This window comes from Oncorhynchus gorbuscha, linkage group LG04, assembly GCF_021184085.1.
Source record: "Oncorhynchus gorbuscha isolate QuinsamMale2020 ecotype Even-year linkage group LG04, OgorEven_v1.0, whole genome shotgun sequence".
NCBI classification, from domain to species: domain Eukaryota; kingdom Metazoa; phylum Chordata; class Actinopteri; order Salmoniformes; family Salmonidae; genus Oncorhynchus; species Oncorhynchus gorbuscha.
In genome coordinates, this window is record NC_060176.1 from 63,435,987 (window position 1) to 63,448,685 (window position 12,699).

Genomic DNA, 12,699 nt, shown 5'->3' on the forward strand with positions numbered 1-12,699 from the left:
CTCCTTAATAATGATACTTTTCCTGCAAGCAATAGGTACACAAACAATGCCTTTAAATAACTCCACCTTACCTTGTGCATGCATTCACACAGAGTGGACTACACGTGATCCATCGTGGACGTACTGACCCATGGACTGTCCACTGGGGACTATTCAGTGGCAGTGATGGCTTCAACATGTGTTATGCAGGTTGTTGTTATTGAGGTTGTGGACAGAATGCTTATTGTCTGTGTAGAACATGGACAGATGTATTCTACCTACCGGAAAGGCAGGGCAACAGGAACACGGTCACATCGCTGCACCTCACCTCACCACTTCCACTGAACAACACAGGAAGCAGCAGGATGCCACAGGTGTCACCTCCCGGCCAGTGACCTTTCCTATTGTCTGAGGATACAACCCAACCAATCAAAACACACTTCATGATTTTGTTGAATTACAGTAAGTCCTTAGAGCAGAAGCTGAAGAAGCAAAGCCAAAGAAATTGATGCCGAACAGAATGACTATTAAACAGAGAAAAGAGTAATCTATTATTTTTTACTGTATTACAGTAGGATCATAGGTGACAGTAGTTTGAGTGCCTTAGTCCTTGTATTCCGGGGATTGTTCCAAGTAACATTGAGTACAAGGAGTGGAATGTTGCAGAGGCTGGTTCCCCTCCTAAGGTTACAGTATATTGTATGGTTATTCTACTTCATAATATAGAATGAGTGAAGGAGACCGCAAAAGCCTGTTACTGACAATCCCATGGTGTTACTGACAAGCCCATCCCACTGGGCACAAACTGGTTGAATCAATATTGTTTCCACATCATTTCAATGAAATTACATTGGACCAACGTGGAATAGATATTGAATTGACGTCTGTGCCCAGTGGGACGGCTGTGCCATTACAGAGCTGCATGGGAGGCTTGCCGGTGTCTGGGAAGTTTTAATTTTTTTATTGAACCTTTATTTAACTAGGCAAGTCAGTTAAGAATACATTCTTATTTACAATGATCGGCCTACACCGGCCAAACCTGGACAACGCTGGGCCAATTGTGCGCAACCCTATGGGACTCCCAATCACGGCCGGTTGAGATACAGCCTGGATTCAAACCAGGGTGTCTGTAGTGACGCCTCTAGCACTGAGATGCATTGCCTTAGACCGCTGCACCACTCGAGAGCCCCAGTGACACTCCCCTGAATTACAACTCCATGGGGAAACAGGTGGAAGACATTAATGTAACAAGCAGGACAATGTGGTTCCTCCAATTCATACTTAGTCACATTTGTTTTGGTGTCAGAACAATTAAGTAGGTCTACAATTCATCAATGGAAGTTCCTGAGACAATCCCAAAGTGTAACACGCAAGGAACACTCAATGTCCTCATAAAGACGTTGAATGCTGTTTGCAGTGTGTTCTCTCTACAAGAGAAAGAGGTGTGGCATGGTTTTATAGAGAGACATTCCATTAAAGGATGCCTCCCATCAAAACACACACACACTTCTGAAATGTCCAATAATATTGAGATTTGTTGAATTTAAGAAACCAGTAAATGAACAAATAATTAGACCTAAATGTTTATTTTGATTGGCCAATTATTCATATTTGATCTCCTGTTAGTATAAAACAGGGGCAGGCCACCGTGGTCCTGGAGTGCAGCAGGCACTTCATATTTTTGATTTAACCGACCTGGAAGACCAGGTGTGTTGAATTTAGGCAGTCATTGAACTGATCGATTAGTTGTTGGTCAGGTGTGGTGCCTAGTTGGAACAAAATACTGCAGTACCTGCAGTACTCCAGGAGCAGGGTTGCCTAGCCCTGCTTTAAAAGTTTCAGTATCTCCAGTATGATCCAAAAATTATGCAGCTGATTCAAACCTCAAATCATCACAATTACTGCAGACAAAGTGAATGGGGTAGGAAACATAATTTAGTGCTCCTGTATTTGTGAATTGACCACAAATCTACTTTTTTCTAAGCCAAAAGTTTTCTATTTCACATAATAGTAGGCCTATTTATTTAATTGTATGTATCATATTTATGCATGATCTCACATTTACTGTAGCACTTTGAAGCAACCATGTATAGTAAGGCCTATTTTCATCATCTGCTGCACGCAACAACAATACAAAAAAATCTTAATTATGTTATTTATGCCCCCACCCCACTCCTATTCCTCTCAAGGCAGACTGGAGTAACGTCCCTTTTGAAGAGGTGGAGAGGGCGAGTGCCTGAAGGACCAGTGATTGTCCGTCATCCCCTCAAGAGCTTTCTTGAATGGAAACCGGTCGCTGAATTTCCTGAACGCACCGACCTACACCGTGCAGAGCGCGCGGGATAGCCTCCCCAACTCAGCGCATGCCGATACATCGCAGGCCAGCGTCGATTTGGACTAATTTGCTGCTGGCTGCAGCTTCAACAATATATAGCGCAAAGGACTGTATCTTGGAAATAAACACCAACAGGGAGTGGCAGTAAAGCTAACAGTCATGGACAATTCAACCTACTTTTATGAATGTCCGTGCAAGGGGTTAAACGCTTTTTTTGCTGTTTCAATTTACATTTTCATGTGTAAAATTGTAATTCGCTACTAAACCCATTCCGGGACCCTACTTGGATACCGCCTGCCTCTCACTTAGACTACAGTGTTAACGGGTCCCCTGCATGTACTGGAACAATGAAGTTTCATCTCCACTCCCGGAGGAGAATAACGTCTTATTGGACAATGTTTTCGTTAAGCAGGTATGACATGACATCTAATTATCTGAGTATATGCAGTATAGGCTATCGACTCACTGCAAGTGAAGACTTATGCTAATTGCTCGGCTGCGCTGCTCGTTGAATAGCCCAGCTGATTGCCTTTTTGTTTTCCACGTTCCAGCCTGTGTTTAATGATAATTATAAACACATTTCACAATTGTGCTAGCCTAATTTTGTTTAAACGAAGGACAAAATAGATTCTGAATTCCACCCAAAACCAGATTTCTGGCACTCTTTGAATACCGTTTTAATCACCAAGAGAGGCTCAAGTGGCCTATCATAAGGGAAGCCGAGACAATCACCCTCCTTTATGTTTCAAGATCAGCGGCAACTTATGGAGGCTACTATGAATAGTGCGATGTTCAATTGAGGCTCTTCAAATCTTAGTCTTGTGTTGAGAAATTCGATTTTCGATTACGGCTATTAAAATTAAAATATGCAATTATTCTGGTGGCGCGATGCCTTCTCTGATTGACAGCTGAAATTGACACTGGCTGCCTCTTATCCCGAGCATTTGAAGCCATCACTAATTGCAGGTAGTCCATCTTTTCAGTGCTTTCGATTGCAAGGGAACTATATGCGATTATTTAAGGAGGTAGTTTACGGGTTGTGCGTAAAAGAAAAAGATAAGTCCTAATTATAATTGCTTCAGCAAATGTAGCTTTTGTCGCCAGGATTTAAATGCAGTAGAAAGTGTTATTCATTGTTTTGGACTGGATATAGCTTGCAGTATGGGCTGGTAGGGATGCGTAATGCTCAGAGCAGAGCAGGGCGCAGTGCAGACTTTTGGCGCAGCTCCAGGCTTCATCTACACCGCTGTTTCTCCACAAACAGAATAGCTTGATAATGGTGAGTTATTCCGACTTAAGACATTAATTATGTTATCTAATCAAAATAGGAACATCGACATAGTGTTAACTGATAATCGGAGTCTTGGCCGAACCTGGACTACCTGTTTTTCATTTCCCGACCCCCATTTTCATAGTTTACTTTTGTGACAGCCCTTTTAAGTTTTTTGTGTTTTCAGTAGCAGGGTGTTGTTCTAAGCCCATTTCATTCGAAATCTGTGTTGCATTTAGGCTACTGCATACAATGCTTGTTTTCTTGTATCCTGTGAGTTTGTCATGTGCTGTGCCATGTGTCCTGTAATTTATACAAGTCGAGAGGCCTTGTAGCCTACCTTGCATCCCTGGCGATATAAGATTATGACAAGAGAAATCTATTCCAAACCTCAGTCTCACTCGGACGGGGAGTCGCACGCAGATGTAAAAGAAGAGGCTCCTCTCCTGCCCAGTCCTCCGGTAACACCGTCTATGTGCTCGCATCCGACCCTGGCCTCCCCGACGCCAGTTCGGTCCACGGGGAAAAACCAGTGTGCCAACTGCGGCACAGAGATCCAAGACAGATACCTACTGAAAGTGAGCATTATAATGCCTTTAGTTACGCTGCTCAAATCAATAATAATTTAATATTGAATTTAAACCCTGTTTATTCCTCACGAATTGCATGCATATTTGCATAGTCTTTCACATTACTTCCATTATATAGAATAAGTACGCCGAACAAAACATTATTATTATATGATTGTTGTTGTTGTTATTATTATTGTTATTATTATCATCATTATTATTATGAGTGTTTATTTATCATTGCAGGTGAACAATTTGAATTGGCACGTGGGATGTCTGGAGTGTTCGGTCTGCAGAGTATCATTACGTCAGCACAATAGCTGCTACATCAAAAACAAAGAAATATTTTGCAAATTGGATTATTTCAGGTAGGGTAAGTTTTGCTATTTGTTTTCCTTAAAATGTATGCTCTATGTTTGGCACGAGGACGAATGTTCATAAACAATTGATTACTTATCATATCATCGTTATTATACATTTTACTAAAAATGCATTGTTATAAGGCGAGTGTTTCATTATGTCTTGGGGCAAGTAAACAGGATTGTACTGTTTTTTTCGTTGTAACTTCTAAATCAATTAAATACAACTACAAGTTTTACGTTTGGTAAAGCAACAACAAATGCAAATATTTTAACGAGGCTATTTGAATAGAAACCTAGACCATTTATAACATATCATAATGCATTCTTTACGACTGATATATAGTTTTTGTCACGTTCTTTTTCTCTTCTTTATATATATTTTAATTGTTGTCTTTGGTGATAATGTGGCGGACATTATCAACATTTTTACTCTCAACCATGATTCTTACAACTTTGAGCTCACTAAATTTAGATTATTCGTTTTGTTGATCTTCATTTATTAGAGTATTATTCCCTCCTCAGACCGGGGCCATTGCTAAAACATTATGTCCTTTATCAAGGTCTCTTTTTCTCACTGACTCTATATTTGAAGCATGTCAAGTAAACGCGATTGTTATATTCTCATCGTTATTCTATAATTAAATTGTTATTATGATCTTATTGCTGTTGCTTGTTATGGTTTTAATTATAACAGAAGGATAAATAATATTTGACTAAAGTGAAATTCATTTGGAAATCTGTAAGCAATGCTGTCTGTAATCTTTTACATTAAAATTACTTATTTCTATCCCTGGCCTGCACAACATTTCAGGTGAAGACAAGTTTATTTTCATTAGGAGTAAAAAGACTAGTGACAATTCCCCCTGCTCTTCTCTGTCTCACCACAGTAAGTTTGGCACCAAGTGTGGCCAGTGCAGGCGCCAGGTGTATGCCAGTGACTGGGTGCGGCGGGCACGGGGCAGTGTGTACCACCTGGCCTGCTTCGCCTGCTACTCCTGTAAGAGGCAGCTGTCCACAGGGGAGGAGTTTGGTCTGGTGGAGGGCAGGGTGCTATGTCGGGCCCACTATGACACCATGGTGGAGAACCTCCAGAGAGCGGCTGAGAACGGTACGTGGTCAGACGGGTGTCACAGACAATGTCAGGGGGTAGGGAGCCCAAATATGAGCCAAGCAAAGGGTACTGTTTCCCAATACATTATTGTGTGGGATGCATGCTGCCTCATAATTTAATCAAGTAAATCGCCATGTATGGAATTTTCCAGGTAGGATTCATCCCTGAGTAAACTGTATTTGGGGAGAATTCAGACATAATTGGGGCCCTACGTTTCTTACTCTTAGGATTGTATGCTTTGATGTCCAGCACCTGCACACATTACATGTGTAGCCTATTTCTCGTTCCGTTGTTTTATGAGACAAACAATATAACACTGTGTGGTGTTTTTTTCCACCCTGTTCGTGTGATTTAGGGACGGGTCTCACTTTGGAGGGAGCCTTCCCCTCTGATCAGGATGGCCAACCCAAACCAGCCAAGAGAGCACGCACTTCCTTCAGCGCTGAGCAGCTACAGGTACTGTCGGTGTGTGTTTACATGTGTGAGTGAGTCTGTGAAAGTGTGCACAGTATTTGTATGACAGAGAGAGACTGAACAAAGACAGGATGAATGTTAGTTTTAGTTGTGCGTTCTACATCATTCAGATAAATGTGAATGACTGACTGAATTTGCTTGATTCAGTGAATATTCAGCTGAATTTGGAGCTTCATGACTGAGTTTGCTAGGTGTGTTCACAGGTGATGCAGTCTCAGTTTAACCAAGACAACAACCCTGATGCCCAGACTCTACAGAAGCTGTCAGACATGACAGGACTGAGCAGACGGGTCATACAAGTATGTATGACAATATCAAACTAGTGGGTGTAAGGTTGTTAGACATTTAGGATTTAAAAAAATAATGTAATGAAATAAATAATATGATATAATAAAATCATGAATCTATACCAGATGACTTGTTGCATGCATCATTCAACGATCTTTAGTAACGTTCCATTTTCATATAGGTTTGGTTTCAAAACTGCAGAGCAAGACATAAAAAGCACCCTCCCCCCCAGCACAACGCTCACATCCAGGGAGCCCCCCATCCCCACTCCAGAATCGCCTCCTCACTGCCAGACAACCTCTACTCCCCCTTTAGCAGTCCCGACAGACCACACCTGCTGGCTCTGCATGGATACATAGACAGTGAGTTGATTTTTCTTTCATATCGATGGACAACACATGCATGTACATTTAGGTGACTTTGGCTCTAAAATAATTCTATTGTTTTTAACGCAGTCCTTCGATGCAGATGATCAAAGATAGTTACTGACTATAATGCATTTCAATTCACACCGCATCATTTATAGTTCTTGTGTATTTAGTCTAATTGAGTAAAAAAATATATCTTTCTGTGCACAGGTCATCCCTTCTCGATGCTGTCCGCCCCTAACCACCTCGCCCACCCAGGCATGGCCTTACCACAGTTACCCATCAGCCGCTAACTAACACCCCTGAGACCAGCACTTCCCCCACAAACTTTATTTCTCACAGAACTTTCCATCCCGCAAAGTTGGGAACATTTCAACATTTGCCTCTCCCATTTTACTATACAAGAGGACTGCTGCGGCTTCTTCCGCCTCCATGGTCTGCATGAGTTGGAAATATCACATTGTCAATTGGACGGGCAGTTTTATAATGGCAGCTAGACTTTAGATCATCTGTGGAAAAACATCCCAGTCCAATATAATATGATAATCATCAGGACCAGATTTGACCACCCATCCATTGACAGGGAATAAATTGGAACTCCGGGACCAGGATTAGGAACAGGAATACTCATCCAACAGGAAATCTCCTTTCATTCATTGTGGATTATGATTTTTCATCATCTTATTCAACAACTGGTAGTACTAAAGGTATTTCATGTTTCAATTTCCATCGTTTTAAATAATACTTTTTTCTGTCACTCTGTCAGCTTGTTTTCCTGTATATAACCCTCCTATACATAGACTATTATTTATGTGTAAGGTGACGATGAAGACTCTTCTGACCTTGTGTGTTGAGAGAGTGTTGAGTGTTGTTATTTACTTGTTTCAGTTCAGTAAAATGGAAAGCTTATGTGTCGCTTTATTTATGAAAAAATATACTTCACCAAGAAGCACTTTTAAAAATGTTTTCAAATCAAATAAATAATTTATTGTAAATTGTAAATATTTTACTGATTTAATCAAATGTGCTTTAAAGGTTGTTGGGAAATAGAACATTACACAACATTTATAGAAATAAAACTATTTGGTTTTACATGGACCCAACAGGAAACATGAAGGATTTAAGTTCTATAATCGTGTGGAATAGGGAACATGCTGTGCAGAAGATAAAATACACAAAGTTTTACTAATTATTTCACTAACACACACACACACATATGCATGCACACACACAAACACGTTTATTTTTTACTAAATACTGCACAATTTAAACACTTTGCTATCCAAATATAAATATTGTACTGTAAATTGTTGAGCTCCTTCCTGTAGTTATACTTATGCAAAATGTGTATTCTATTTAATTACATTATCTTTATTTTTGTATTATTTCTAATTGTTGCATTTTCAGGAAGGAACCTGCAAGTAAGCATTTGATTGAACTGTGTACACCATGTGCATCCTGTGCATATGAGAAATAAACGTACACACACACACACACACACACCCCCTAATAGAAGCACCTTACACTCATTCAACAATAGTAAATCCATTAGGTTACCCAGTAAAGGCCAAGTACCCTTTGTAACCTGTATTTAACAGCAATATTCATAAGTATGTAATGATCATGCTACAGGTTTGAGGGTCCCCAATTTAGTCTGTGTTTAATGGTTGCAAAAATCAAACCGATGGCAATAACCATTGAAAACGTTTAACTCTGTGGATAGTATTGATCGAGCATTTCAGTCCATAAGACCTTTTTACTGTGATAATCTGAAGTTGTTGTATTAATTGACACCACTCAAGCTGCTGTTGTGGCAAGGAAGAGCATAATGAACTCTGAGGAAGATGTAGTCCTGACCGTTTCCTTTGTTAGGGATCCAAGTCAGTTATCTATTGTTAATACGAACTAAGCCTGAATTAATTCCCGCCTTTCCATTCTAATGCTCTCTTCAAGTAGGTTGACGGTCCGTTTTCCCTGATCTTTGAATTTGATCAAATGAGAGAAAATCCAGCTCAATCTACCTTGCATAAAAACCGTATAACACTTCAACATGTTTTACTACCTGTCATTCTTTGCCTTGTAAAACTAAACTCAAACACTGATTATACATAAGTCATTGAATGAACAAACGTATTCATACTCATATTGCATACAGTGTTTTGAGCTCACGTAATCAAAATTCTCCTTATAACAGTACATTTAATTAAACAGGTATTGTCATAAGCAGTGAAAGTGAGAGAGGAACAATACTCCAGCAGACCTCATACACGCACGCGTATGCCACATACGGTGGAACAAATGGAAACCACAATCGTTCCTAGCTTGTGACATTCATTTGTGCTTTAACCATGCTAAAATATCTGGCATCCCAGTCAGAACCTCTCTCTGTGAGAGGGAATTCACTTGAAATCAAAGAATCTTGCTGTTGGCATTCAATAGAGGGAAATGTGTTGTGAATTTGATGCATGACACCACCAGCAAAGTATGTTTGACAAAGAATAGGATTTACTGTAAGCTATCTGTCTATTGTTTGAGAATCCAAAGGATTCCATTTTTTTAAAAGTGTGTTCGTAAAGGCCAATTTGAAATGAAGATACCTCCAGCCTCAAGGGCCCTCTATTATCACCATTCCCCACAGGCACAGATCTGGGATCAGCGTAACCTTAATCGATCCTCAACCATTAGGGAGGGGAGAATGCAAATCTGACCTTAGAGGAGTGTTTAGGGGCAACGTCAACCTATACTCTCATCCATACTCAGAGGGACCACTGTTCACCACAAGGGGGCATACATCCAATAACCACATCATCCCAAGCCATAGACCAATGGTGCTCTCGGGAGTAGTAGCTGAGTTGCTCCTTAACACTGATTTATGGTCCGTTTTTAATTTTCCCTCCTAATGGTTAAGGTGATGATTGAGAGGGTAAGCTGATCCAAGATATGTGCTTATGGGCAACTTCTACCCAGAACATGTTCTTGCTGCATTAGGAGACAGATAGCCTCCACTTGGCTTTCGCCTGAGTGAGGCCTGAAAGCCTTGACTAGGAGACAGAGAATGTTAGATACATGACTACATGTTCCTTGACCCAGTGACACAGAAACCAGAGCTACAGTAAAAAAGAGGGGTATATACTGTAGATAGAAGCAGCAACAGTGGCTTCCCTTGTGCTGTGATTTGACCATTGAAGATTTAATTAGAGATGGGTATGCATTGACTGAGCCAGGTGTGGATCAGGCAGAGATGTGAAACTCACCCAACATGAGTGGAGCAACGGAGAGGACATTACCATGCCTGACACACGGAAACAAGGACAAGGAGGAGGAAACGGGAGTCTCAGGATGTGGCCAATTACAGAGAGATGGAAAAGAACAGTCAGGAACAACAGCTGAACAGCTTGGAATTTAACATGAAGTTTACATTCATTCTAATTACTCTAATTACAATGTAATAACTTTCTTTTTTTCTTAAAACAAGTCATTATGAATGGTCTCTACAGCATATTCAAAGTCCCTTTTAAAAAATGATTCCTTTACAATCAGACCAATTGTGAAATAGAAAACAATTCTGAATTCCTTGAGGTGAAGTCCTTGAGGTGACTGGTTTTGCAAGACACTTTACCAATAACCAGTGCTATCAGCTATATGATCTGATTTGCCTTTCTTGTGCCCTTCTAGATGTAATCTGTGAAAGGACCTTTTTGTGTGTGTTGTACAGAGAACTACCTGATGATTATCAATCAGGCATATTCTGGGCTACAGTCCAACTAAATGAGATAAAAAATGCAAATTCAATTTTTTTGGTCAAATCAAAATCTCTAACACAGCAACCGATGCCCATTGAAAGAATGAAGCAGACAGAACAGAGGATTTAAAACCATGTTTCTCCAGGCACAAGCATCTCTGGTAGTCATAATGTCATGCGTCTGCCCTGTGATTGGCAGGCTCAAGTGCTTACAGATGAAATGGGGCCCCATGCTAATGAATAGGCCTCTGATTGCAGGATTCCTCTTCCCGGATTACAGTGTAGCTCCACTGATGAGCAATTACATTTACAGTAGCTCTTGTCTCTGCTGCATATTCACATCATCACATCACTGTTCCTGCTACTCACCATCATACTGATCAGCAGCACTTAACTCTCGCTGTAGACAACAAAAGTCTGTGCCGTTTGGTTTTAGTTCCTCTACCTCCGCCTCTTTCCTCTTTCTCTTCCTAAAGTAAAGTTTATTTCTGAAGTTTCATTTTCTGCCTGCTTTTCTTGTATGTGCACCTTTTTATCTGTTCAGAGGAACCCTCATCCATACAATGTATCGCAATGATGTACAGAGAATAGCCTGTGACAAAAACAGTCATAATGGTCACAAGGACTTACACAATCTAACATAGATGACATACTGTAAACTAGAAAAAAATACAAGCTGTAAAAGCGCAGTGTTCTAGGAATGCCTCAGCTTGATGACATCTTTAAAAGGCCTCTTCCTATCATCTTCTTCAAACTATTTACATCAGATATCAAGAATAACAGTCATGCAAGTCCACCACAAAATATGGGTTGAGTGTAGCTTTTTTTAAGCATCAGAGAATATTTTTTGTTGGAACACTACAGTTGTACTTAAACCTCATATTTAAAGTATTTCTGGCATGCAGGGTTATTCATCGGCTGTTTTTGTGACACAAGACAGAAGAAATATCTACATGAAGGACGTTCAACCCCACTCCCTATTCTGGACCCGAACTAGCAGGATGGGGGCCAGTGGTTGAAAACCATCTACAAGGGCATAGTAGTTGACACACTCTATACATAGTAGAGCATTGCTGAGAGAAACACCTCACTTTGAGGCCAAGAGCATGCTGTTTCTGAACATTATGTTGAGTTAGTTTACAACAAAAAAAATAGTACATGTGTATTTTTGTTAAATATGGGAAGGAGAAATGTGAAAATCATGGAGACTGTACACAAAGTAGTTTCTGAATGCTACAACATGAAACCCGTAGTATAATAAGCTCAGATTCTTACTATAGCACACAGTACAACTACGCCTACACGAAGAAACATACACATATGCATTGAACATGAGGAGTAGCCTACCACTGAGGAAAACTGAGGAAATAGCTAACAAAAATGATAAACTTTGACAACGCTCAAAGCCAACTGCCCACTTTGCGAAAATAAATATGAAACGTCAGCGTGAGTCAAAAATGTATTTATTTATCAGGGTGACAACAACTGTTAAAACTGTACAGCAGTACTTCCGTTTGATTAATGATTGCCTACACTCACTACCCTATAATTCACTGTAACATCTTGGAAGCATCACCCTGACTGTGGCTACTCTATTGTATTGTACTGGCAGGAGGGGGGGGGGGGTGTAGAGACTGTGGACCAAGCATCTGGAAGACTAGCGTATAGACTGTTTCCAAGCAGCCTTTTAGCTTACCGTATACACCCCTGCCCTCTCAGACAGAATGAGAAATCAGTGTCTATATTCTTAACCAAGTTTAATTACGTATGTTTAGGCCTACAAATGATTTGATTTCTATTTTGCACTAGATTACTGAATTCAAATGCATCTACACTGAGTATACAAAACATTTAGAACACCTTCTCTTTCCATGACAGGCTGACCCCTTATTGATGTCACTTGTTAAATCCACGCTTGTAAGCAGGAATCAGGAGGATAGAATTATGGTCGGCTTTTCCAAATGGAGGGCGGGGGAGAGCTTTGTATGCACCACACACAGAGATGCATACAGATCTCTCCCCCACCCTCCTTTTGGCAAATCCGACCATAATTCTATCCTCCTGATTCCTGCTTACAAGCAAAAACTAAAGCAGGAAGTACCAGTGACTCGCTCAACACAGAAGTGGTCAGATGGCGCGGATGCTACGCTACAGGACTGTTTTGCTATCACAGACTGGCATATGTTCTGGGATTCATCCAA

The 12,699-nt window shown here is 40.5% G+C and overlaps 1 protein-coding gene across 3 annotated transcripts; it reads left to right on the top strand.

Annotated features, from left to right (window-relative positions):
• The first annotated feature begins 1,686 nt into the window (after positions 1-1,686).
• Positions 1,687-7,758, top strand: LOC124033373 (LIM/homeobox protein Lhx6-like). 3 transcript variants are annotated; one of them, XM_046345393.1, is made up of 9 exons: positions 1,687-1,900; positions 2,169-2,726; positions 3,980-4,162; positions 4,400-4,521; positions 5,403-5,623; positions 5,982-6,082; positions 6,304-6,399; positions 6,570-6,750; positions 6,967-7,758. In XM_046345393.1, the coding sequence occupies exons 2-9, from the start codon at positions 2,649-2,651 to the stop codon at positions 7,047-7,049; spliced, it is 1,065 nt and encodes a 354-aa protein (XP_046201349.1). In that variant the 5' UTR covers positions 1,687-1,900; positions 2,169-2,648; the 3' UTR covers positions 7,050-7,758. The 3 variants fall into 3 exon arrangements, with proteins under 3 accessions (XP_046201349.1, XP_046201350.1, XP_046201351.1); XM_046345394.1 differs by having other exon boundaries at positions 2,173-2,726; XM_046345395.1 differs by lacking the exons at positions 1,687-1,900; positions 2,169-2,726 and adding an exon at positions 2,861-3,593.
• The last annotated feature ends 4,941 nt before the right edge of the window (positions 7,759-12,699 follow it).

Coding starts and splice junctions, on each gene's coding strand:
- LOC124033373 (XM_046345393.1), top strand. CDS start 2,649: ATGTACTGGAACAATGAAGTTTCATCTCCACTCCCGGAGGAGAATAAC. Junction 5,624..5,981: donor CCAGAGAGCGGCTGAGAACG/GTACGTGGTCAG, acceptor CGTGTGATTTAG/GGACGGGTCTCACTTTGGAG. Junction 6,400..6,569: donor TGAGCAGACGGGTCATACAA/GTATGTATGACA, acceptor ATTTTCATATAG/GTTTGGTTTCAAAACTGCAG.